The following is a 22,512-nucleotide window of genomic DNA, read 5'->3' as shown; positions in this document are numbered from 1 at the left end:
AACATTTAAGTTTAAAGATGTTTTCATCAAAATTTTTCTCACTGCATTTCTGATACAGTATTAGTTAGCATTTTTACACCAGTCATGTGCAATTGAGCAGTGTTTTGACTTCAGAAGAGGATCTGTATTTGTGAGTATCTAAATTAGTGGGATCTTTAGAGCAATTCAGTTTAGAGCATCCTTATTATGTGTTAGCGATTTGATCCTCAACACCTTTGTTATCATTAAAATATTTTCTCAGGAAGACTTGGAAGCTCTTGAACAGAAACTGATTTATGAATAAGCTAAGGTTCTCTTAACCCACTTCCCTTTGGCTATTTCTCTGCAGTAGCAATAAAATTCAGTTTTGACCATGCAGCTACTATAGCCAGATTATAGCGGGTTCCTTTTTTGTAAATTCCTCTGTAGTATACTACCCATGAGTTTTTCTTGGGCTCTACATAAGGAGTTGGCTGATATAGCAGAAATTCTCATCCGTCCAAATTCGAGTATAACTGAAAAGGTACCCTATGGCAGCTGCTACAGAACATGATCCTTATCTGAATTGTGTCATGGGTAAAGTGGCTTCACACTAAGACCACGTCATTCTTTTGCCCTTATTCAGGATTAGACTTCATGGTAAAAGCGAATAATTTGCATTCTGTTGCAATTTTTGCAGTATGATAGTTTAGAATAATTAAAACTCAATGTGTTAAGATAGACAAGTGCTACACCTGATGTATTGCCAGTTCAGTTTCAGTATAGTTTTAAGACAGTTTAATAGCACAATGTTTAAAGTAGGTATTGAGATAAGACTACCCATGGCCAGTCTGATTTTCAGATTTGGTTGTCAGATAGGAAGGTGTTTGGTCCTCTTTATGTGCAGCCGTATATGAACAGATGTTTGTCTACCTCCCAGCAACAGAATGGGCTGCAGTGGAGTCAGATGAGAAACTTAACAGTGTGGCTGTCAGCGGACAGGCCATTCTTCTCTCCCACCATTTGGCACTTGGAAGGAAAAGAGGGGACAGAGGGTTTTTTTATATGCAGCCTGCAATCAGAGACGTCAGCTCATCCAAAATTATTAATTCTTGCATTTCACCTGTGCCTTTTGTATGTATGTTGTGGCTGATAACATCCTATATTAACTGCTGGACATCAGAATTTTTGCTGCTGTGGTATGTCCCATTGAGCATAATGGTTGTGGAAAGAAAGCTTTCTGAAACACTTCTAATGGCAATTTTATGTTTAAATTGTGGACAGTAAGGGGGTTGACTGCAGTCAATGCGAACGTGTTTCATGTATTTGGTTTCCAGAGATGTTAAAAAAACACCAGTTGCTTTGAGGACAGAGCATCTTCTACCTGAGATCTGCTGTAGAGCAGACAGATTTGATGAAGCTGTAACATTCAAAAAATTATTGGGCAGCACAAAGAACTTCATGTACTAAGACATATGCTGAGATGATTTTTTTTCCTGAGGAAGCAGGTGCACTCATGATTAGTATTGATCAAGTAAAACGGTATTTTACCTATTAAGAAATACAGGTACCTGTAAAAAACCTCATGCCTATGTTTGTTTAACCGGATGTTAATAACTGCGCTACTTAAAGATATTTTAAGTTGATCTTTGAAGCAGTTTGAAGACTTTATCAGCTATATGGTTTAGCAGCCCACTTTAGACCTTCTTGAGTAAAAGGTACTAAGGACATACCTTCTTTATTGCTGCCCCCTCAAAATTTTACTTGCCAGGATGAGTTACAGAGACATTTGAATAGAACCAAATGCCTCTAAACACTTGGAATTAGTGCATGACTATGTTTATTAGGATTTTTAAATATACAAGTACTTCTAACTCCATTCTGCTTTTCCTTCTGCACAATATATTTCCACTTACTTTAGTAGTCATGCTTTAGGACAATACTTGGATTTTATATTTCTATATTTGGAGTTGATTTTAACATACACTTGAATGAAATTCTGGGTTAAACAGAAATTCTGGGTTAAGACAGTAAAAAAACTTACAGGGACTTCATGATTCCTTTGGTGCTGATGTGTACTCACCCATTTTCATTTAAATAAAAATTTAATCCATTTAAAAAAAACACAAACATTCAAACTTTCTCACATACTTGAAGTATTTATGTAATAAGTAAATGCTAGAGGAGGAACTGAGAAGACAGATTCTTGTGTATATGACGTGTTGGTACCCATCATTTCCTAAAAACAAGTTCCTAAGTTTAGAGTCACTGTTGTACTCCTTTGGCAGAATGAATAAGATAGCTCATCTTATTTAGCCTCAGATTCAGTGTTTCTTCCTTTAACTTCTGTCTCCACTGAAAATATATTGCCAATTTCTTCAGAAAATATATCCTTTTTTTTAATTGGTTCCAGTTTTCCTAGTAGTAATGAAGCTGATCATCCCTGAAGAGAGTGAGGCTTCTCTCACAGTGGCAGACGGCAGTCGTTTTGGGAGATGGTGTTTTCTTCATGCAGTGATCCATAGAGCAAATTATTTTTAGTACTGAATGAATAAAAACAATTCCTAAATTAATAATTGTAAAATAATTATTTAAAATTAATAACATAAATATATTGAAATGTAGATTTCTTCCCAGCGACTTTTGCATCTGCAGGAAAAACGTAGAATGTAGAATAGAATTACTTTATTTCTGAGGTACTTGAAATGAGAAAAACATAGCACAGACTGCTATGTTTCTTGATAAATACATTTTAAAAGTTAGTTCTGCAATATTGCACAGTTACTTTGTAGGAAGATGTGCTGTGTTCTTCATATATGAAGTTTTGCAACTGCCGCTCCAGTGCAAAGCTAAAATCATCCCTTATTTTGATACCAATGTTTCAATCCTTGTACTACCAAGTTCAGTGTAGTAGTTGAAGCAGACCTAAAAGACCAGAAGAAATGTTTTAAGAGATTTTGTTTGATTTTTGAAGAGATTTTTGTTGCTAGAGATTGTTTTATTAGCATGGTTGTTTATTCAGTGTGGTCATTTTTTTATATTTGTGAAAGTAGACCTAAGCAATCCATTTACTTTGCAACCTTCCCTTTTAGATGTAATAAAGCTGGCACAGTTGATGTTCTGGTGCACTCTTTTAGCAGGGAGAGTGCGCCAGGGCAGGCCAGCTAAAGCACAGGGCATGCAAGTTGGCAGCAGGTGGAAGCTGAACTCAGAACAAGATGTGTTGTGGCTAGGTTACGTGCTGGTAGGTTTCTTAAGGGCTGGCTACATCCAAATAACCTTCCTCAGTCCTTAGAGATGCTCCTGACTCCTCATCATTTTGTGGCCTCCTCTGGACCTTCTCCAGTAGCTGCTTGTCTCTCTTGTACTGAGGAACTGAACTGAACAGAGCACTCCAGATGTGGCCTCCCTAGGGCCGAGTAGAGGGGCAGGATCACATCCCTGACGACCTGCTGGCCACACTCTTCCCAATGCAGCCCAGGATCCCACTGGCCCTCTTGGCCACAAGGGCACTGCCAGCTCACGGTCCACTTGTCATCCACCAAGACTCCCAGGCCCACCTCCACACAGCTGCTCTCCAGTAGGTCATCCCCCAACCTGTGCTGGTACTTGGGGTTATTTTTCTTGCACTTGAGTGATGTTCAGAGCTTTGTTAAATTAGGCTGCTTCTGTATCTGTCTGGAGGACATTATTGATTCTCAAAGCCAGGCACAAGAGCTTTTGGAAACTTCTGACACGGGGTGGAAGCCTTCTACATGAGCTTAACGAGCTTTTTCTTACTGCTTTAAGCAGCCAAGGGGGTAGGATCTGAAGCTTTGGTATAGTGAAATAGCTGTTAAATTAAGAATATTGTTAAAATGAAGAAATACCCTTCATAGACATTAACTAGTAGAAATTCCTGTTTTGGTCAATTCAGTTGAGTCACATAGTAGTTATTCTGCTGAATATCTCAAATGAATATAGTCACCCTGAGTGGTGGACTTTTATTTATGGAGCTCTGATTTGTTCAAAGGTTCGTAAAAATTTGTGTAACTCCATATCTCTGTTGATTACAGATCTCAGGAAGCTCAGCTGTGATTTTTCAAGCAAGACTCCAAATTCAATTATACTAGGAAGTTTTCTTGTGAAATATTTTTTTTAATAATAAAAGTGAAAAAAAATTGGCTTTATATTAATTTTGCTTACAATCTATTAGTAATAGCAAGCTCATTATCTAATTACTTCGATTTTTTTATATATTTATGAGCTTTTGATGACTTCTTAGTTCAATCCATAATTGTGCTTTTCTCAGGGGTTTCTTCTTCTCTGTAGCATTAGGAAAGAAATCCTGATATCTTGGAATGTCTTTTCTATTTTTTTTTTTTCTTCGTAGTGCTTGGATTTTGATTCTTAATACTATTACCTGCACAGAAATTCAGGAGGGCCTCACCTTCTTTGGGTGCCTGGAGCTCATACATGGATATGGAGAGACCTATATGAAAAGAAATTATGTACATCCCAGCAATTGCTAGTGCTATAATGATCTTTTGGCATTGTAGGTTGTTGGGGGGGGAGGAGGGGGTGTTAAGCTGTTTCATAGTTTGGGATGAAGAGTACAGCTGAAAATCTGTCCAGTACCATTTAAGAATATTGAGGAATGTTTCTGAATATCTTTAGAGAGAGAAAGCTAAAAAGAATAGTGTCAGCTTGTGGATTAAACCAGAAGGGAAATATGGGTAGGTGGAATTTAACTTTGTGGGCTCATGCAGGATTTAACCCTATGTCATTAATTTGATTTTAAATTCCTTTCTTTCTAAAAAATCTCTGTATTTTTTTATAATGATCTGAGGGATAGATACTAAAAAAAGACACAGACGAACCTGGCAAGAGCATTGTTTAACACGCATCTGTATTTTGAAATGGCTGTGGTTACATGTGACCTGTCAGAGTAACCAAGATGTACTGTTCAGATTATTTTAATGTGAAGGTTTTGGTACTGCACTTCTGAAGATATAGTTCACAAAGACTATAAATGCTCTGAGCCTCTTTTATGCATCCCTTCCTGAGATGGTAACATTTAAATGCAGTATTTGAGAGAAGTATTTTGGGCCTGTTTAGCTACCAGGACACATTAACATGAAGTTTGCTTTACATACATGATTTATTTATAGCAAAATATTAATCATTATAAAAAACTAATTTTGCACAGAGATGTCAAATTTAAATGTACTATGCAAGTAATAATTTTTATGCTGAAACTAAGTACCAGACTTTTAAAATCTTCTGTTTAAATTGGGATGTTTATAGTTGGGAGGGGAATATGTATGCATGTGTACGTGTCTAAGTAATAGAGCAGTCTGGCTTCCTCATTTGAATGAACTAAGCATGTCTCAGTTGGTAGATAGCTATGCCCGCAAGACCTTGTGGATCAATTTCTAGTGACCTACTAGAAAGTTTGCTTTTAATTCTGGATGTGGGAAACATTCTGGCAAAGATAGGATAGCCAATCCCGCATGTCATTTTGTGAAAAAAACATAATCTTTACCTTCTGTGCTTCGTATGTGCAGAAGGAGTTTGATGCCTCATGACTTCATGTGTATTAAACCCACTAATGTCTCTGATCTGGGGCATTGTGCGTAGGGTGAGGAGTACAGCAGCTTCCAGGAACTCCTGTAGGCTCTCCAAGGTCAACATGCCTTTGGGTAACTTATAGACTATTTGATTACATGCCTTCCAATGATGTAAGAAAGTAATTACCATCTCCTAGTTAGAGGCACCTGTGCTAAAGGCATAAGATAGCAATCTCCCATCATGACTTGAAAATGGCTTTAAATCATTTTTACTTAATGAGGTGCTGTGGGACAGTAACTTGGCTTTTTGGAGTAGTGAGGCAAAACCAGTATCTTCTTCATTTACCATAATGTTTTTCTTTTTTTTGGTTGTGTAATTGATATTTTGCATACTACACACCATAGAAAAACATAAGGTCAAACATTCTGGTAAGTCATCAATCCCAGAGGCTGTATTTTGCTACTTTAAATCATAGTCCTATCAGTTCTTTTATAAGATTTAAGTGACTCCAGTATTCAACCGTTTTTAATTTGGATTCTTAAATTAAACAATTGCAACAATTTGCTTGTAAGTAAAGTTGATTTATTTTTTCCAAGGAATGCTTCTAGCACTACAGCTGATGCCACTTTATCACTGTTTATTGCTTCATTTTTATTCCTGTATTAATGTATCCCCACAGTGTTACATCAGGGTAGTGATACAGTTCACAGATTTGTTCTTTTGCCTGTAAAGGCCTTTTTTAAACATGACTAATTTCCTTGTTCTTTGCACTCACCAACATTTAGCAAATTAACTTCTCTCCTTTTGTTTCTCTCCTTCAGGGAGTCTCTGATCCAATTTGTTGCTGCAATCTATTTAGAATGCCTTTCTGTTTTTTCCTCTGGTGTTACATGAATGTAACACTGTGTAACACATAAGTGTTATGTAGGCGTACACATACCTATCTATATAAATATCTGTCATATTTATTTTTACGTTTTTAATGTTTGGCATTACAAATATCAAGTTTATTTGAAATTGAAGATTGATTCTGTGTCTTACATTCACACACAACAAGCTAGAAGTATATTACATAATTCCAGGTGAAAATAACTTCACACAAAGTGGAGATGTAGTGAAGTTATATGAGAGTTCTCTATTTGAAGAACCTTGCAGTACACTGATGAAGTACTTGCATTAGATTCTAACATGGAATAATTACAAAAAATTAGAAAAAAACGATGAATAGGCATAACATCTGTGACCTTGACTGAAGTTTGTCCTTCTCTGTGAAGTGCAGGACTCAAATCTACAGGAAGGTTCGATCACTCTCTTATTACATTCTCTTTTATTGCTAGCATCGTTCCCATTCAGTTGAGGAGTAGTATCTTGAAATTAATGCATGCTTATTGTAGCCAGATTGACTGAAATCAGCTAAGAGTGTGCATACATGCCCTTTGAATTGTGCTGTTCAGTTGTCCTTTCTCTTCTCCATTCGTGTTTCTCACTTGCTGAAGTGGAAATGTGCATAGCCAAGCACACAGGCATGCACAAATACCTCTGTATCTTCCAAATTAGAAATGAAGCTTGCATTCAGTAGATTGCATAATTGCAAGTATATAAAACGTATGTGAAATCCTGTACTAATTTCTGTGTCATTTTTTATGTCCAAACTTAATTGTTATTCACAGCGTGTGGTTAGGCCTGTTCATGTTCTGGAGTGTTTGATGTCCATCATGGTTTGAACGTAGATGAAGAATTGTAATGAAGTCATCCTCATAAATGTGATTTTGAAATGTTAATATTGTTATGAAATAGAAATGTTTGTACTGGATATGTGGTCCTTTGTGACTTCTGATGTTTTCTGCCTTTCATGTTTTTACCTCCTAAATCTCATTATATGACAGCTTAAGATACTATCACTTTAAAATACTAGTTTTCTTAGAAGAAATTGTCACAGTTGAGGTCAGGGGAGGTTGATAAGGATCGTCCGTGTCTGTAAGCATAACCCATTCCACTGAGAGAAATTTCTCTCTATGCAGCATTTTAGGATTTCTTCAGCTGACAGGTGACTGTGTTATCAAGTATGTGTTCCGTAATGACGTCTCAATGTTTTTAAAAAAGTCAGTCATAAAATAACATTATCTGCTATGAAAATGGTAAGATCAAATTTTAGTGCCTGTATTTAACTCAACATTCTTATATTCTCATCTTTTAAATTGAATCAGTTCTGAAGGTATAATTTTCCTTGAATTTCCTTTCTGCATATAGAATTCTTTTTGAAATCTATGAAGAGTCTATGTAAAAAGGGAGGAGAAAAGACCTTTGCTTTTTTCAGGCGATTTTGAAACTTTGTAGCACTGCCACTTTGACACGTATTTGATATGTATCTTACAATTGAAGTATTTAAATCTGTTGTAAATTTAGTTCATTTCTTTGTAAACCCACACAGCATTTGAGAGATCTGATATTATCTGTATTTTTTTCAGTCATTCTGGTTACTATTAATCTGCATTCTGGGTGTTCTATATACCTGGATTTCTTAATAACTGATGTAACACTTCTGTGGTCTGACTGACAGCATTTGCAGGCTAATCACAAGAATCAAATGCATCAGAGCTTTCCAGTACTTTAAAAGTTTGGCCCTTCAAACCAAATAGTGCATTTGCTAAGTGCAAACCTGCACTGTTTTGGTAAGACAGACAGACATAAATTGGCCTTCTCGTATCAATTCACATATCTAGTATCTGTAGTTTGCAGATTGACCACAGGTAAAAGAAACTGTATGTGCTCATGGTGCATACATTGAACCACTGAGCGTTTCATTAGATTAATTCAACAGTGTGTGACTTTGTCTTCAATAATATTGCAGTGGAGATAAGAACTATGTAAATGTGGTGGTTTGACCTTGGCCAGCTCTCAGACCCCCACCCAGCCATGCTTTTGCTCTCCCTCTTCAGCAGCAGGAGAGAAAATAACATGAAAAGGCTTGTGAGTTGAAACAAAGATGGGGAGATCTCTTACCAGTTACTGGGAAAACAGGCACAATTTGGGGAAAATTAATTTAATTTATTGACATTTAAAAGTAGAATAGGATGGCAAGAAATATTCTGCCCCACCCCCCTGTCCTGAGGATCAACAACTTCATTCCCCTAACTTCATTCCTCTATCTTCTCCTCTCTGTGCAGGGAGCATGGGAATGGCAGTCTGTCCACAATAGTTCCGCCCTGCCACTCCTTTCTCCTCACACTGTTTCTGTGCTGCTGTGTGGGTCCTCTCCGTGGTCTGCAGCCCTTCAGGAGAAACCTGCTCCAGCATGGAACTTCCATGGGCATTAGCTATTCTAAGGAGAATCTGCTGTGGTGTGAGCTTTCTGCAGCTGAGAGTTTTTTTAGGAAATACCCAGCTTGCTCTGGAGTGGTCGCCTCCTGGGCTTCAGGGAATTGCTTCCTTTATCATAGTCCGTCCTCTCCATGGGTTTGTCTCTGTTCCAGTGGCTGGAGAACCTCCTTCCTCTTCCTCTTCTCTGACCTTAGAATTTCCATTGTTATTTCTCACATTTTTTTCTTCCACTCCTCACTGCCTGGGCCATGCTTTGCCCTTTCTTAACTATGCTTTCACAGAAGCACCACCTGCTTCACTGGTGCACTCAGCTGTGTCCTGCAGTGGGTACTTTGCAGGGCAACCCTGACTGCTTCTTGCTGACACCATCCCTGCAGCCACCCCAGAGCCAAAACCTTGTCCCCTACACCCAGTGTAATAAGATGGAGAAAAAGAACAAAAGGGATAAAAATCAGATCCGCAAAGACAGAAATTTATTTTGGTTTGTTGTGCTCCTTACTATGGTTAACTTCTTTATTTCTTTTAGTATCAGTTCAACTACAATGAAGTTAATTTGAGGTTATCACTTTTCTAATTTGATAGGGCCATTTTCTGAAAGACAAACTGAAGGTATTTTGAGGAGGATGTAGAGTGGTTTTTTGCTCACTAAAAAACACATACAGGGAAATCAAGCTTGTATATTTAAACTCTTGAAAGAAGGAAGGGGGAGAAAAGCAGTGCAGATGAGTGGGTTTTTGGTGTGTATAGAGTGTTTAGTATGCTGAAAATACCTTTCTTACATTAAGGAACACATTGTGTACTTTGCCTTCTCACCCATTATTTTTGAATAATCTAATTTTAAAAATTCTGCAAAAGTTTTTTTTTCCTCTTACCTGTTTACTGAACAGCCTTTTTTAGATTCAAACTGTAGTTGAAGTGATGGGAAGGCCTTCTGTCACTGAAATTGTATCTTCTTTGTACATATGGATTATGTTCCTCTCTAAAAAAAGTCTATTTGCAAGGTCTTGTGTATCTCCACTCTCAACTAGTGACAAGTACTGCTTGATTAGCTATTTATTTATTAAATCATCAGGCACGTAATTTGCTAAACAGTGTGAAATGTTTCAGTACCTTTCCTCCTGGGTGGCAAGTTGAAGGCCTTGATTGTGCAGCAGCCAACATCTGCATTTAATTTTCAACTACTAGTGGAGATCACCTGGCTGCCTGGGCTATTCTGATACTTGCTGGCTATCACTTCTATGTTTTTACCATGAGATATCTTCTTGAGTCTTTGTGCAGTTTCTCCTGTAGTTTTGCATCTTACATTGATTGGTATTGGTGCCTTGAAGAAAGCTTGATAGTTCTACAGAGTATCACCTTGGCTGAAGCATAACAGGAATCTTAGGAAATATTTTTAATTTGTAATTTAGGTATCTATTCCAAAAACACTTAAATACTTCTCAGCTTTATGAACTTAGGGTAAACAATTGATTTTGAACAGACAAGACTTAATGGGTCCAGAATTTTTTTTAATCAAAGATTACAATTAAAAAAAAAAAATGAGAGGCATTCTTAGTAAATAATGGATGAAAATTCTGTTTCATGCGCAGTTTTAAAAATAGTGTATTAAAAAATTCTTTTTGTCTTAACGAGTTATGTTTCCTTTCATAGTGATGTAAGGTCATTTTCATGGCATATTTTTTCTTTTTTTAGTGGTCTTTGGCAGCATAGAAAACTATGGTAATTTGAAATGGAATTATAACAATTTTGTTAACGATGTACTAAAGTTAACCTTATATTTTATTATTTCAGTTGTTCATGGTGGACAATGGAGCAGATGACTGGAGAATAGCCATGACTTATGAGCGTATTTTCTTTATCTGCTTGGAAATACTGGTGTGTGCTATACATCCCATACCTGGGAATTACACATTCACATGGACAGCCCGGCTCGCCTTTTCTTACGCTCCATCCACAACAACAGCTGATGTGGATATTATTTTATCTATACCAATGTTCTTAAGGCTGTATCTTATTGCCAGAGTTATGCTTTTGCATAGCAAACTTTTCACTGATGCATCATCTAGAAGCATTGGAGCCTTAAATAAGATAAACTTCAATACCCGTTTTGTTATGAAGACTTTAATGACAATATGTCCAGGAACTGTACTGTTGGTTTTTAGTATCTCATTATGGATAATTGCTGCATGGACTGTCCGAGCTTGTGAAAGGTAAGGTTGGTTTTTTTGTTCAGTTCTTTCTTTTTGTCTTTCTATTTTTCACTCCTGCTTTGTCTCTTAAATTTTGAGTTCAGGGGGAGTTCAGGGGATCCAAAAATTTATTAGAATGGAGTCCCTAGTCCTTGATAATTTGAGGGTTGGTTGGGTTGTATTCTGTGACAGAGATTGTCGGAATGATCTTCCTTTAAATGTGAAGGACTTCTGCAAAGAGATCTGTGCCCCACTGTTTACTGTAGCACTACAATTTGATTTCAGTGTGTTGATATAATTAACACAGTGGACAGATACCACAAAATGCCTTTAAGAATAGTAGTTAATTTTCTACATTGATACCATTTTTCATTTGTTTTCTTTGTCATACAAATGTAGTGAGGATAAGGTAGAAAAAAGAGCCAGTGAAAATGTTTGGGGGGGATGTGTAATTTGAGTTTTATTGTGCTGGAAAAAAATATAGTGCAAAATGCTGTTGAAGAGTTGGTAAGATCAGTGAAGGGGAACAGACAGAACACTTAAAGTAATATAACCAACCTTCCTTCCTTCCTTCCTTCCTTCCTTCCTTCCTTCCGAATTCCTTCCTTCCTTCCGAATTCCTTCCATATTCCTTCCGAATTCCTTCTGTATTCCTTCTGAATTCCTTCCTTCCTTATTCCTTCCTTCCTTCCTTCCGAATTCCTTCCTTCCTTCCGAATTCCTTCCTTCCGAATTCCTTCCTTCCCTGAAAAGCAGAAGGGCATTTGAGAGTACGACTTTCAATTTCAGCTAGTTTTCCAGCCTCCCTTTACCACACACTTCAGTGTAGGTGCACAATAAATGGCTATCAGCGCTGACACCTTGAAACTGAATTTCTCAAACATAGCTTTAACAAAAAAAGAAATGAGCTTCTGATTGGATAGGACTGCTTAGGAATATGAGATAGATTAACTCTAAGAAGACAGAATGATTCACTAGAAAAGATTTAATGCCTTGGACAGCTCTTAAATCCTGGAATTTATTTCTCCTTTCTTAAGCTGGAAAATTATCAACATATTTAAGGCATTTCTGCTGCTGTGTGTTGACCATTTTGTTTTTCCTATTCCTTTCCATGTCTATCCATTTTAGAATCAGTTTAGGGGAGTTATTTGTGACAGATAGATGATTCAAGTCAGCAGTTAAATCAAACACTGTTACACTTTTTTTAAGTTACTCCTTGCCTTACTTTTCAACTTGTTACAAGGAAAAATATCTGATCTTATAAAATGACTGTAGAAATCATGTTCTTGTAGTTTTATTGTTAAAATTGCTCTGTATCAATATTGTTTCCTCATATTGCAGGTAGACTAATAGTTTAAGAATATTCTGAAAATGCCATGTTAAGAATGACGTATTACATTTTCAGAGTATTCCCCATAGTGTCAGCGGAGGAGTACCCTAGATTTTGACTCAGTCTGTAGTAGCTGTATTTTCATAAGCGTGTTCTTATTTCAGATGTAACTGATTTCTGCAAAGTCTCTCCTCTTTATCTCATATTCTTCACTTCTGTTCCCACCGGTTTTCTTTCAGTAGAATTGCCGTTCAGGAATTTTGAGTGTCGACTCAGGCATTTCCCAGACTGTCACTTGTGAATAACTTCAGCATCCATTGCTATCATGTAACTACATATAACTGGTTGATGATGATCATGATGAAATAATAATTTTGTTTTTAACTTTTTTATACAAATGCATTTAAAATAATCTTATACAACTCAGTGAAAATTAGTGAAAAATACTTGCTACTGTCTGATACACACGTTTGTAAAACATATTTATTTGTTAGTAAAAAGATTGCAGGACAAAAATGTATAGTAACATAAAAGAAACAAAGACCACCTCACCCATTTGCCAGTCAGGGAGAGTGAAGACAACACTCTCATAAAGTTTTGATTTTCTGAGTTTGCTTATTTATATTTAAAAATGACACATTTCTCTATCACTGTTATCCTGCAAAGAAAATTTTTTTTTCAGTCAGGAACACTGAAATCAGGGTTGGAAAAAACTGAATTTTCTTCAACTGTCTCTTAAATTAGAAATGGATTTCCCATGTTTTAATTGCTGTCCTTAAATTGAAGTTGCTGTCCTTGAATTGACAGTAATAGTTTGGACAGTAGGCTGTACAGCCACAGACTCATAAAACTGAAACAAACCACAACACAACTAAAAGCAAATTAAATATAGAAGTGAGTACTAGGTTAATATATCTCCAGCATAATAACCTTCTGTCACTGGAGCCCAGTCCAAGATTCATATTAAAAAAAAAAAGTAAATTTTATGGTTCAGAAACACTAAAAGGGATATATTTTGGGGTTTTTTATGTGTTTTACCTCCAGTTTTCCCTTGAGGGAATGTGTAAGTGTTTTACCAAACAAATTATACTGACTCTGGATTCCGGTTACTAGCTAGCCTATCAAAACCATTTACATCCATAGCCTGTATAGAAGTACATGGTAAGGAAGAGTTCTCAGAAGAAAACCTCAAAACCCCCCACACAGGAATGCTCTCAACATTCTGCCATCTGAAGTTAAACATCCCCTTTTTTGCATAGCTGCAGACAGATACACTAGCCATTTATCATGAGAAAGGACAAATATGGCCACTGAATCATTTCTGTTCTGTGTAGAAGTCATAGTCCTCAGAAGATGTCTCCCAAGGTCTTTATGGCTTTGGAATTGCTTAGTAGTTAAAAGTTTAGTTTACACAAATAAAGTACATTTTTTCCCAACTGCTCTTGGTTTTTTTCTTAGTTTTAACTCAAAGAAATCTTTTTTTTTTTTAAGTAGACTGTTATATGTACACAAAATGATCCTGAAAATAAATCCTATGGTTAGGAGTTCTTGCTATCCCACTTGACACTGTATATGAAAACATAATGAATGTTGATACATTGGATAGAAACTGGGAATTAGGCAGCAGCCTGGTAGCTTTTTTTTGATAAGGGATGATTTATATTAGTAAAATTTAATGGTGTTAACTATTTCTTTGCATCACTCTGGCACTGCGCTCTAATTTCTGTTACATAGTAGCACTACATAAGGGTTTGCATTAGCAGAATTTCTATGGTGTATTATATCATTTAACTGATCATCCAAGTTGGAACAAGATGATGGTGATAAGATATAGTAGATTAAAATACTGAGATTTTTAAACTGGGGGGAAAGATTCTCATTCTGTTCTATGTTCTCAGTGAAGAGGGAGGTGACAGTAGGCAGTGTCCTTCATTGTGGAGTTGTGTGTGCTCAGCAAAAGCTGTTGCTGCTGAATGACAGCCTGATACTCAGATTGTTCTTCTATTCAAAGTTAGGTTTTTACTATTGCAGGCAGCCCTGGGAATAGGAAGAGATATTTGGAAGCCCCACATTTCATAGTGAGGAAGGTTACATGAAAGAGCCTTATTATCCATTTCCCTAAAGATAACCTGTAGAGACAGGTCATAGGTTGAGCCAGCCAAGTTGACTGTCTGAATAAAGACTTCACTGCTTTAATGGTCATCTGACTGATCGCTTGATATACACTGAACTAAGACAGGACGTGTCTTTCTCAGTGCCTTAATGGCTGTATAGTTAGCTCCCAGAATGCTAATTATAGCAAGTGACACTTTGGGTTGGTGAGCAAGGTATTTTCCAGGATTGCAGTTTAAGGTCATGTATGAGGGCAGAACGTGGTACAGATAATGGTGGTGGACAGCCAGCTGGGTATAAATGGGTAGCTAGGGCTGCAGAGTAATCTAGAGGAGGGAATTTGGAAGGTAAAGGTGGGAAAAGCATGAAGTGTTGCTGTGTGCATAATGGCTGTTTAGAGGGGAAGATTGCATTGCGTAGGTTTCAACATCTGCCTTCTCATTGCCAGTGGCAGTATATTGCAGTTTGTCATATGTAGGCTTCATAATGAAAATCTAAATTTTTTATTGGGTCTAACTCAAAAGATGTTTGTGTTTATAACTCTGAGGCACGTGATCTAGAACACTTATGAATATGTTACTTTCATATTTGAATTATGAGCCCTACAAGCAGATTAATTTTTGCAGTTTCCCATTCATATATTGTTACTGAAAATAGATTTGTGCATGGTTGTCAGTTGTTTATATCAGTTAAAATAAAAAAAGTTTGGCTTCTCACAAAAAAGGAAGTTAGTATGTTTTGCATTAAGTCATTGAAGAATCTGACAAGTTTGCTTCACTCTTCTGTAGAATGAATGTCTCTTCTGTGAGAAGTGGGCTGCTTTCCTAGGTTGTGTGGAAGGTAGCCACTGTTATTTTCTGGTTTTGTTTTTTTTTTATACAAAGGGAGAAATAATATTTTCTTCTGAATACAAACATGGGTATAAAGTGCCCATGTACCAAGCAATATGAACCACAAATGCCCACATTGCACTGTTGTATGTCCAGAACGGATCGTATCATGTGCCTGGCATTTCTTGCAGAGGAGAACTGAGAACAGAACTGAATTTTCTTCTTCTGCAGAGAGCACATTTTTGGCACAATTTCTGGTTCTATTTGTTCCTCTCTTTAACTTCTGGCAATGAAGTAAGTTCTGTTTGAGCAGTTTGTTTTAGTAAGCATTTCTTCCTCTTGTCAGTTTCTACTCTGTATTCTCTCCTTGTTCTAACAAAAACAAACTCAAACAAAAAAGCACACACACACACACACAAAATCCCATCTGTGTGTGATGGTGAAATCCTTTTCTGCTTTCTGCTCATTTTTGTTTTCTACAAATAAATGTTTGTCTTATTTCTTGGAAGTATGATACCATTACAAAGTTTCCAGTAAGCAGCTCACACATGACAACTGGGAGGAAAATGTTAAGGGTTCATTTGATACAAGCAAGTGGATACACTGACACTTTCAGTTGTCATTCATGAAGGAAAAAATGTTTCTTAGCTATCTAATTTCCTCTTGGTATGTATTCCAGTTCTTGCTTGTCTTGAGGACCTTATCTGACACACGTTGCATGCATATTCGCAAGGCCACCTTCCAATGGAAATTGCTTTTAGCATTCTCTGCAGTGCCAGTGGGAAGATTCTTGTTCTTAGTTTAAAAAAAAGCAACCAGAAAACCCCACATAAACCCCAACAAACAAGCAAACAAAACCCAACAACAACAAACCATGCCTGCATATTTAATTTTAAGCCTATTTTTAGGCTCAGAAGGTCAGAAACAATGACATATCATTTTTACTTTTTTCAGTCTCGTGACTGTCAATTGATCAAATAGTGTTTGTGTATGGACAGTGCTGGCTGTTTATCGTGGTTCTTTACCTTCCCTTGGCTCACGGCTCACTGAAAGTAGAATGTGCTACTGGCAGTCAGGTTTCTCCAGTGGTGGCAAATGTTAAAAGTTAAATATTCAAAACAACAATAAGCAATGATGACCTGTCATCATCCTGACGTGCACCTGTGCTGTGAATGAATGGTTCTCTGCCTACCAGTCTTAATTCCTGTTTTTGCACACTGAGTGTAGATTAACTGTAAATGATGGGTTGCTGTTTTATAATACTTACATCTCAAAGCAATTCATAACTAAAACTACATGTAACTGCTTCCATTTTTGTTGAAAAAGTTACAAATAGACCATCACATCCATTATTTTATCATACACTGAAGGCAACAAGGGAGTTTATTCACAGAAGTACATTGGGGAGTGTCTTATATGCATAACCCAGATCCAAAAAAGAGCAATTGATCTAAATAAAATATTCCTTTTCTAGGTGTATCCAGAAGGATTAATAGCTAAATCATATGTTCTTTTGCTGCTTGAAAACAAAACAGTTACGTACATTTAAGGGAGGAAGCAGATGCACCTATTCTAATGCATATAGAGTTTGCTGTTCTTTTAAATTCATATCTTCCTTCCCTTTGAAAGTGCTGTTTGTGTATTCTCAGCACAAGAACTTTGAGAATATAAGTAAGAATATACTCTTCAGTTTGTTTAGGTTATTAGAATTATCCTTATAAATATGGAAAGTAGCAATAACTGGTGAGGTGTCAGTGGATATAGTCATTCCTTCACAAAAATATATCAAGCCAAAGTAGATCAGGATTTCTCTAGTCCAAAAATAGCAAACCCATCTTTGAGAAAGGGAGTGCAAAAGACAAAAATTTTAAAAACAAGCAAAAAAAAATCTACTTGCTTAATGAAAGAGAAAAAAAAAATCTGTCCTTCAGATTAATCTAACTAGAGGAAGAAAACTTGTTTTTAGGTTAAATTCCCTTTTATTTACAAAGGACTTGTATGTATAACAGTTGTAGAAGAGAATGAAGTGGAAAAGTTCATGTATAGTTCAAGAATGGTGAGCAAAGTGAAAACTATTTCTCTAAACAGAAAGGTCTAAAGAGAATTAAAATACTTACAGATGAGTACTTACCTGCTTTCAAGGACAAAAAGATTTTTCTTTTTCATTAATCTTGAATCTATAAAACATAATTAAGAGAACAGTCTTTGTTCTGGTCAGTAAGAATGGTTGTACGTACTCCAAATTCTTTCAGATAAGAAAGCAATTTATGGAATTTTTTTTATCATTATTTCATTACTGGATCGAAAGTTACATCATCTGGTCCTCATATTTTTAAATGTGATAATTTTTTTTTTCCTCCCCATTTTGACCAACATTTTGAACTACTCAGAATATTTTGCTTCAAAATGAGTAAAAACTATTTGCCACAGTACACCAAAAGCAATCCCTATAAAATAGGGTCATACTGAAGCAAAAATCAATGTCTTCTCACTTCAAAATAGAATTTGTTGCTCCAATAGTTTAATGTCTTTGAAATATGCACTCTGAAGTGTGAATTTAAGCTTTTCTGCTGGTTTTCTTTTGCTTCTTGGGCAAAGTGAGGAGTATAGACCATGGCTGTTACTTCATTGCTAATAAACAGCCAGTATGCTGACTGAATTCTAGCCTTAGATATTGAAGGATGGCTTCTATTAGGAATTTACAATTCAGTCCTAAAAATTCAGATTTATAAGGTCAGTAAGAGGATATAGATAGTGTTGTGAAATTGCACAGTTAAGGGAATTAGTGGTTTTATGGAGGGAAACATGAGAAGGTTCTTTTCAATATTTTATGTGTTCTTTATTTTCCTTTTCTGTGTTTTCCCCCTTTTAAGTTGTTGTCTCCATAAAAAGGCTTTTCTTGCTGGGGTAGGTTTTTTCTTGAAAAGTTCAAAATCAGGTATAGTTTTTAGTACAGCTGTTCTTGAGATAGTAAGTGATTTGCAACATCTCTTAGAAGTAGTAAATGTTGGTGTGTGTGTCATCATTTACACTTGTGTTTCCCAAAACAGTGATACTGTACTAGTTCAGAGTTTAAGCTGATCAGTCTAGAACATTTCTGATTGAGAAAATAGAACATGAGTCTACTTGCAGTTGTTTTTTCTCTAAACCAGATTGATATCTAATATTTCTTTTTGAGCCTTGTTCTGTGATAAATGAAATCCACTGGCAAAATTCCTGTGGCTTTCCACAAGAGTGGTTCACTGAATTGAAGTATGTTAATTGAGAATTGAAGGCATCAGTGCAATGTGAATTGGACAAGTATCTTGGATTATTTAGGTTTGCAAGCTTCTGGGTCAGGGGTTGTCTTTGAACTGTGTTTGCACACTGCTTAGCACAGTGCTGTCCAAGAATAACACTTACATATGTGATACTGCAGTACTAATAAATGTAGTAACTTCTAGTGAGGAGAAAAGGGAGCTAAACAGTTCTGAAGGCTAGTGGTGTTCAGATGAAGGTGATGCCTTCATGTGTTGATACAGCAGTTTAAGCCTGTTCAGTTTTGATGGATGCTGGCTGTGCTGACAGCTTGTGCTAAGAACACTGCCCAGGCAGGAATTACACTCTGCTAGCTGACTTGTTTTCCCTGTGTACTCTCTGCCTCAAGTGGAGAAGCCTGAGGCAAGAGCCTCTGTGGTCTCACTTGCAAAGGGTAATATATATGTTCATATCAGTTTGGTGGTGGGACCTCCAAGTCCCCTATCTGGTAGGGTCAGTGAAGTTGTGCTCCTGCCGGGTGTGTGCAGGCACCGTGCTCAGCACTGTGCTGCAGTCTCACCTCAGGCTGGGTTGGAACAGCCTGGCACTGAACATTGAGTCTCTGTACTGTACTTTGTGTACGGTGCTTGTGACACAGGGCTTAAGTGTATCTTCTGTTGCCAAGCTTGACAGAAAAAGAGACCAGTCCCTAATTACTGATAAGGTGCAGTGAACGTAAAAAGTACTCCAAATGTTGCAGAGTAGCAGGTACCTGAATAGGATAAGAACTCACAGAAACAGAGGATGTCAGTGCCATGGGGCTACAACCTGGTTTGAAACCTGGTGCAGAATCTGTGGGAGCCGGTGGGCTTGCATTAGCTTAAAATGAGCCTTGGGTATGAACTGAAGTTTCAGTATCAGGAATTGCATACAGGCCTAAAAATAGGTTTTGCAATGCTTTTTTTTTTTTTTTTTGGGGGGGGGGGAGGGGGGGGCTTTTTATTGCATACAGGCCTAAAAATAGGTTTTGCAATGCTTTTTTTTTTTTTTTTTGGGGGGGGGGGATGGGGGTGCTTTTAAAAGTTTTATTTATGCCATGAATTAACTAAATATTTACTAATAACTACTGAACAGGTGAAAATAGCAGTAAAAAACAGTGTATGCTGTCTTTAAAACAATAAAAACATTGTAATACGTAAACAAGAATTATCAAATCTGTAACTGCTGAACAGAAGATTTTTATTAATATTAATGTTAATGTATTCTTCTATAACAAACATGATCAGCTGGATGTGTAAACAAAGTATTCAGTTAATCTAAAGTGAATGGGATTTATATTGTGGGTATGACAGACTTCAAGATTGTGTGTTCCAGGCATAGGAGTGCAATGATACATTGTTCACCGGTGCTTATTTTGTTTGATGACATTATAAAGTAGGCCATTGATCACGTTAAAAATATCTTGATACTTACAAACTTGAGCAGATACAAATGTAGTTTCATAGCATTTGTTTTGCCTGCTTTGACTGGCTGCATTAGAAATATCTTGAGCTGTAGGCAGCTTTGGAGTACGAGGCAGAAAGATTTTAAAAACCTGGGATTTGAAAGTTGTGTGGAAGACTGAATAAATGAACTTTTTTTTTTCAAAGATCAGGATGTTCTATAAGGCTGGAATACTAAAGCCTGGCTTTTCCACAAGCAGCTCTGCAATCCAAGGGCTTTCACTTATTACACCTGTGCTTCAATTTCCTTGCATGTAGTGCTGTGATCCCTCACAGCAGGTTATTCATGCATCTTCAGCAGGGGCAAAGACACTCTACAAGCAAGGTATATGCAGCTTGAGAGTGCAAAGCAATTTTTACTTACTAGTAGGTAATACACCCAAAAGTTAAGCGGGAATTTAGTGGACTACTAGACTAAAGATTCGGACACTAGCCCAGTAAAAGACCAAAAGAGACTTCGCTGGCCATGCAAGAGTGAGCTAGGCAGTGAAGGTCTGTTATCCACAGCTCCGTATGTGCTGCTGCATTCCCACCTCTTGCCATGCTTCTGTGGTATTTTCTCTGGATATGTTTTCTGCAGATATGGATGGATGATCCTCCCAGCCTGCAGTGAGAACAACCAGCTTGACTGGCCCTCCGTTTTTTGGTTTTTTGTCCTTTAGGACTTTAGCTTTCCACACTGGGAATGACCTCAAATCCTTGAGCTATGGACCATACCTCTCAAGAAGAGGGGATATAGTTCCTTTTATTTAAAGCAAAAATTATTGATTATTACCCAAGGCATTGCTAACTCATGCATATCCATTTTGGAATAGGATGAAACACTTGCATCTTGCTGCTTGAGCACAGTAGCTGAACTTCGATTTTGTTTCATTCTGGTGTCTTTGGTTGGTGTGTATCTTTCATAGGAAACACCCAACAGCAGACTAGGAAAGATATGCAGGGCACAGTTTCAAAGTAATGAGCTTCTGATCATTGCACAGTAGAGCAAACAGTTAAACACAAATGTGACTAAAAGTCTTTAACAGTTTGGGACTCAGCTATCAAAAGCTAAATGGTTCAACCTGTAACCTGCTGATCTCATAAGTTGTTAGCTTCTGCCATAAAAATCTAAGTTTAGGAAGGGGTGCTGGTTGAATAACTCTTACTAAATTATGTAGGAGTTAACAGTTCTGTGATATGAAAGTGTCTTTTTTTTATAAGACTTTAACCAGTGCCTAATTATTATCTGTAAAATCTATTATCTTTTTAATAAACACAGGAGACACTTAGCAGGAGTACTTTGTCTTAGTTTACAGAAAGAACCATGAGCCAGTCTGTGTCTCAGCTGTCCCATATGGTCTGGATATTTTTTTAATGGAACAAAGCATCAAAGAGTCAAAATACATTGTTTCCTTAGCTGCTGTAAAAAAGCTAAAAGGAAGAATTTTATGTAGAAAGAAGAAACAATATTTTAGTCCCATTGCAACCTAATGCTGATTGAGGGGAGAAGAGGATTTTGGCTGAGCATGTTTTCCTTTTTTGGCTGTCACCTCTCTAGTACATATAGGGTGGATGTAAGACATGAGTTCTAAAAGGGAGAAGCTGCTCCCTTGGTCAGCTCTGGCAAAAAGTACGGCCAAGCTTGGAAAGTATTTTGTCTATAATTGGTTGTGTCAGCAGGGTCAGTTGCTTTGTTTTCAATTCAGTAGTTGTCTGCAGTACACCTGAGGGAGAAATTGGCTGTGGGTTTGTAGCACATGGCACACCAACTGCTGGGTGTGCAGTGGGGTGGGAGAATGTGGAGTTTACTTTGGTGCAGGTGCTGTTTGAAGTGCAACCATCAAGCTTCAGGCTTGCTTTCAGTAGCTAATTTCAGGATGACATTAATCTATATTTCATGTCTTTCAGTCACTGCATTCTCTGTTGTTATTGAATAACCTGAATTTACCAGTTTGTAGACATTCTAGTTTAATTGGCTTGACCTGAGAATTGTCCGGAAGATATATATATGACCTTAGTGTCAGTTCAGGAGCTGGACTACACATTTTTGGGCAGGCAGTAGTACATGTGGAAAACAACTCTGCAAAGTATTCACATTAAGTAATAGCCTTCTAATAAAAACAATGTATCTTCACTGAATTTGAGAAAGAAGAGACTTGGTGTTCTAATTCCTTGAGTTAAAGGTGACCTCTTATTATTTTATACTAAAAAGAGTGCAGTAGATGTAATTGGCAAAGCTGCTCACAATCTGAAATCAGAGATACAACATTCCCTGAAACTGAACAGAGATTTCAGATCAAGTATTCATGCCCAAATGTCTTTTCTTTTTAACTCTGTTTTTAATCATTCATCGTTTCAGAAAATCATGATACACCTTCAGACTAATGAGCTTCTAAAATTGTAACCCTGACTGTTAAAACTTTGATGTTAAATTGCAGTCTTTTGCAGTAGATTCTTTCCAAGGTGTTCAAAGGCAAATTATATGTTACATTTAGTTAATT

At 37.0% G+C, this 22,512-nt stretch overlaps 1 protein-coding gene across 1 annotated transcript in view; it reads left to right on the top strand.

Annotated features, from left to right (window-relative positions):
- Window positions 1–22,512, top strand: part of KCNN2 (potassium calcium-activated channel subfamily N member 2) — a 67,022-nt gene that overhangs the window by 9,051 nt on the left and 35,459 nt on the right. The window contains exon 2 of the mRNA XM_017728319.1: window positions 10,621–11,039. Coding sequence (XP_017583808.1) covers window positions 10,627–11,039 — 413 coding nt within the window. The 5' untranslated portion in view covers window positions 10,621–10,626. The remainder of the gene's footprint in view (window positions 1–10,620; window positions 11,040–22,512) is intronic.

The sequence above is a fragment of the Corvus brachyrhynchos genome, unplaced genomic scaffold (genome assembly GCF_000691975.1).
Source record: "Corvus brachyrhynchos isolate BGI_N302 unplaced genomic scaffold, ASM69197v1 scaffold90, whole genome shotgun sequence".
Lineage (NCBI taxonomy): Eukaryota > Metazoa > Chordata > Aves > Passeriformes > Corvidae > Corvus > Corvus brachyrhynchos.
The sequence above is the reverse complement of the archived record's forward strand: the minus strand, read 5'-3'. Positions and strand labels throughout refer to the sequence as shown.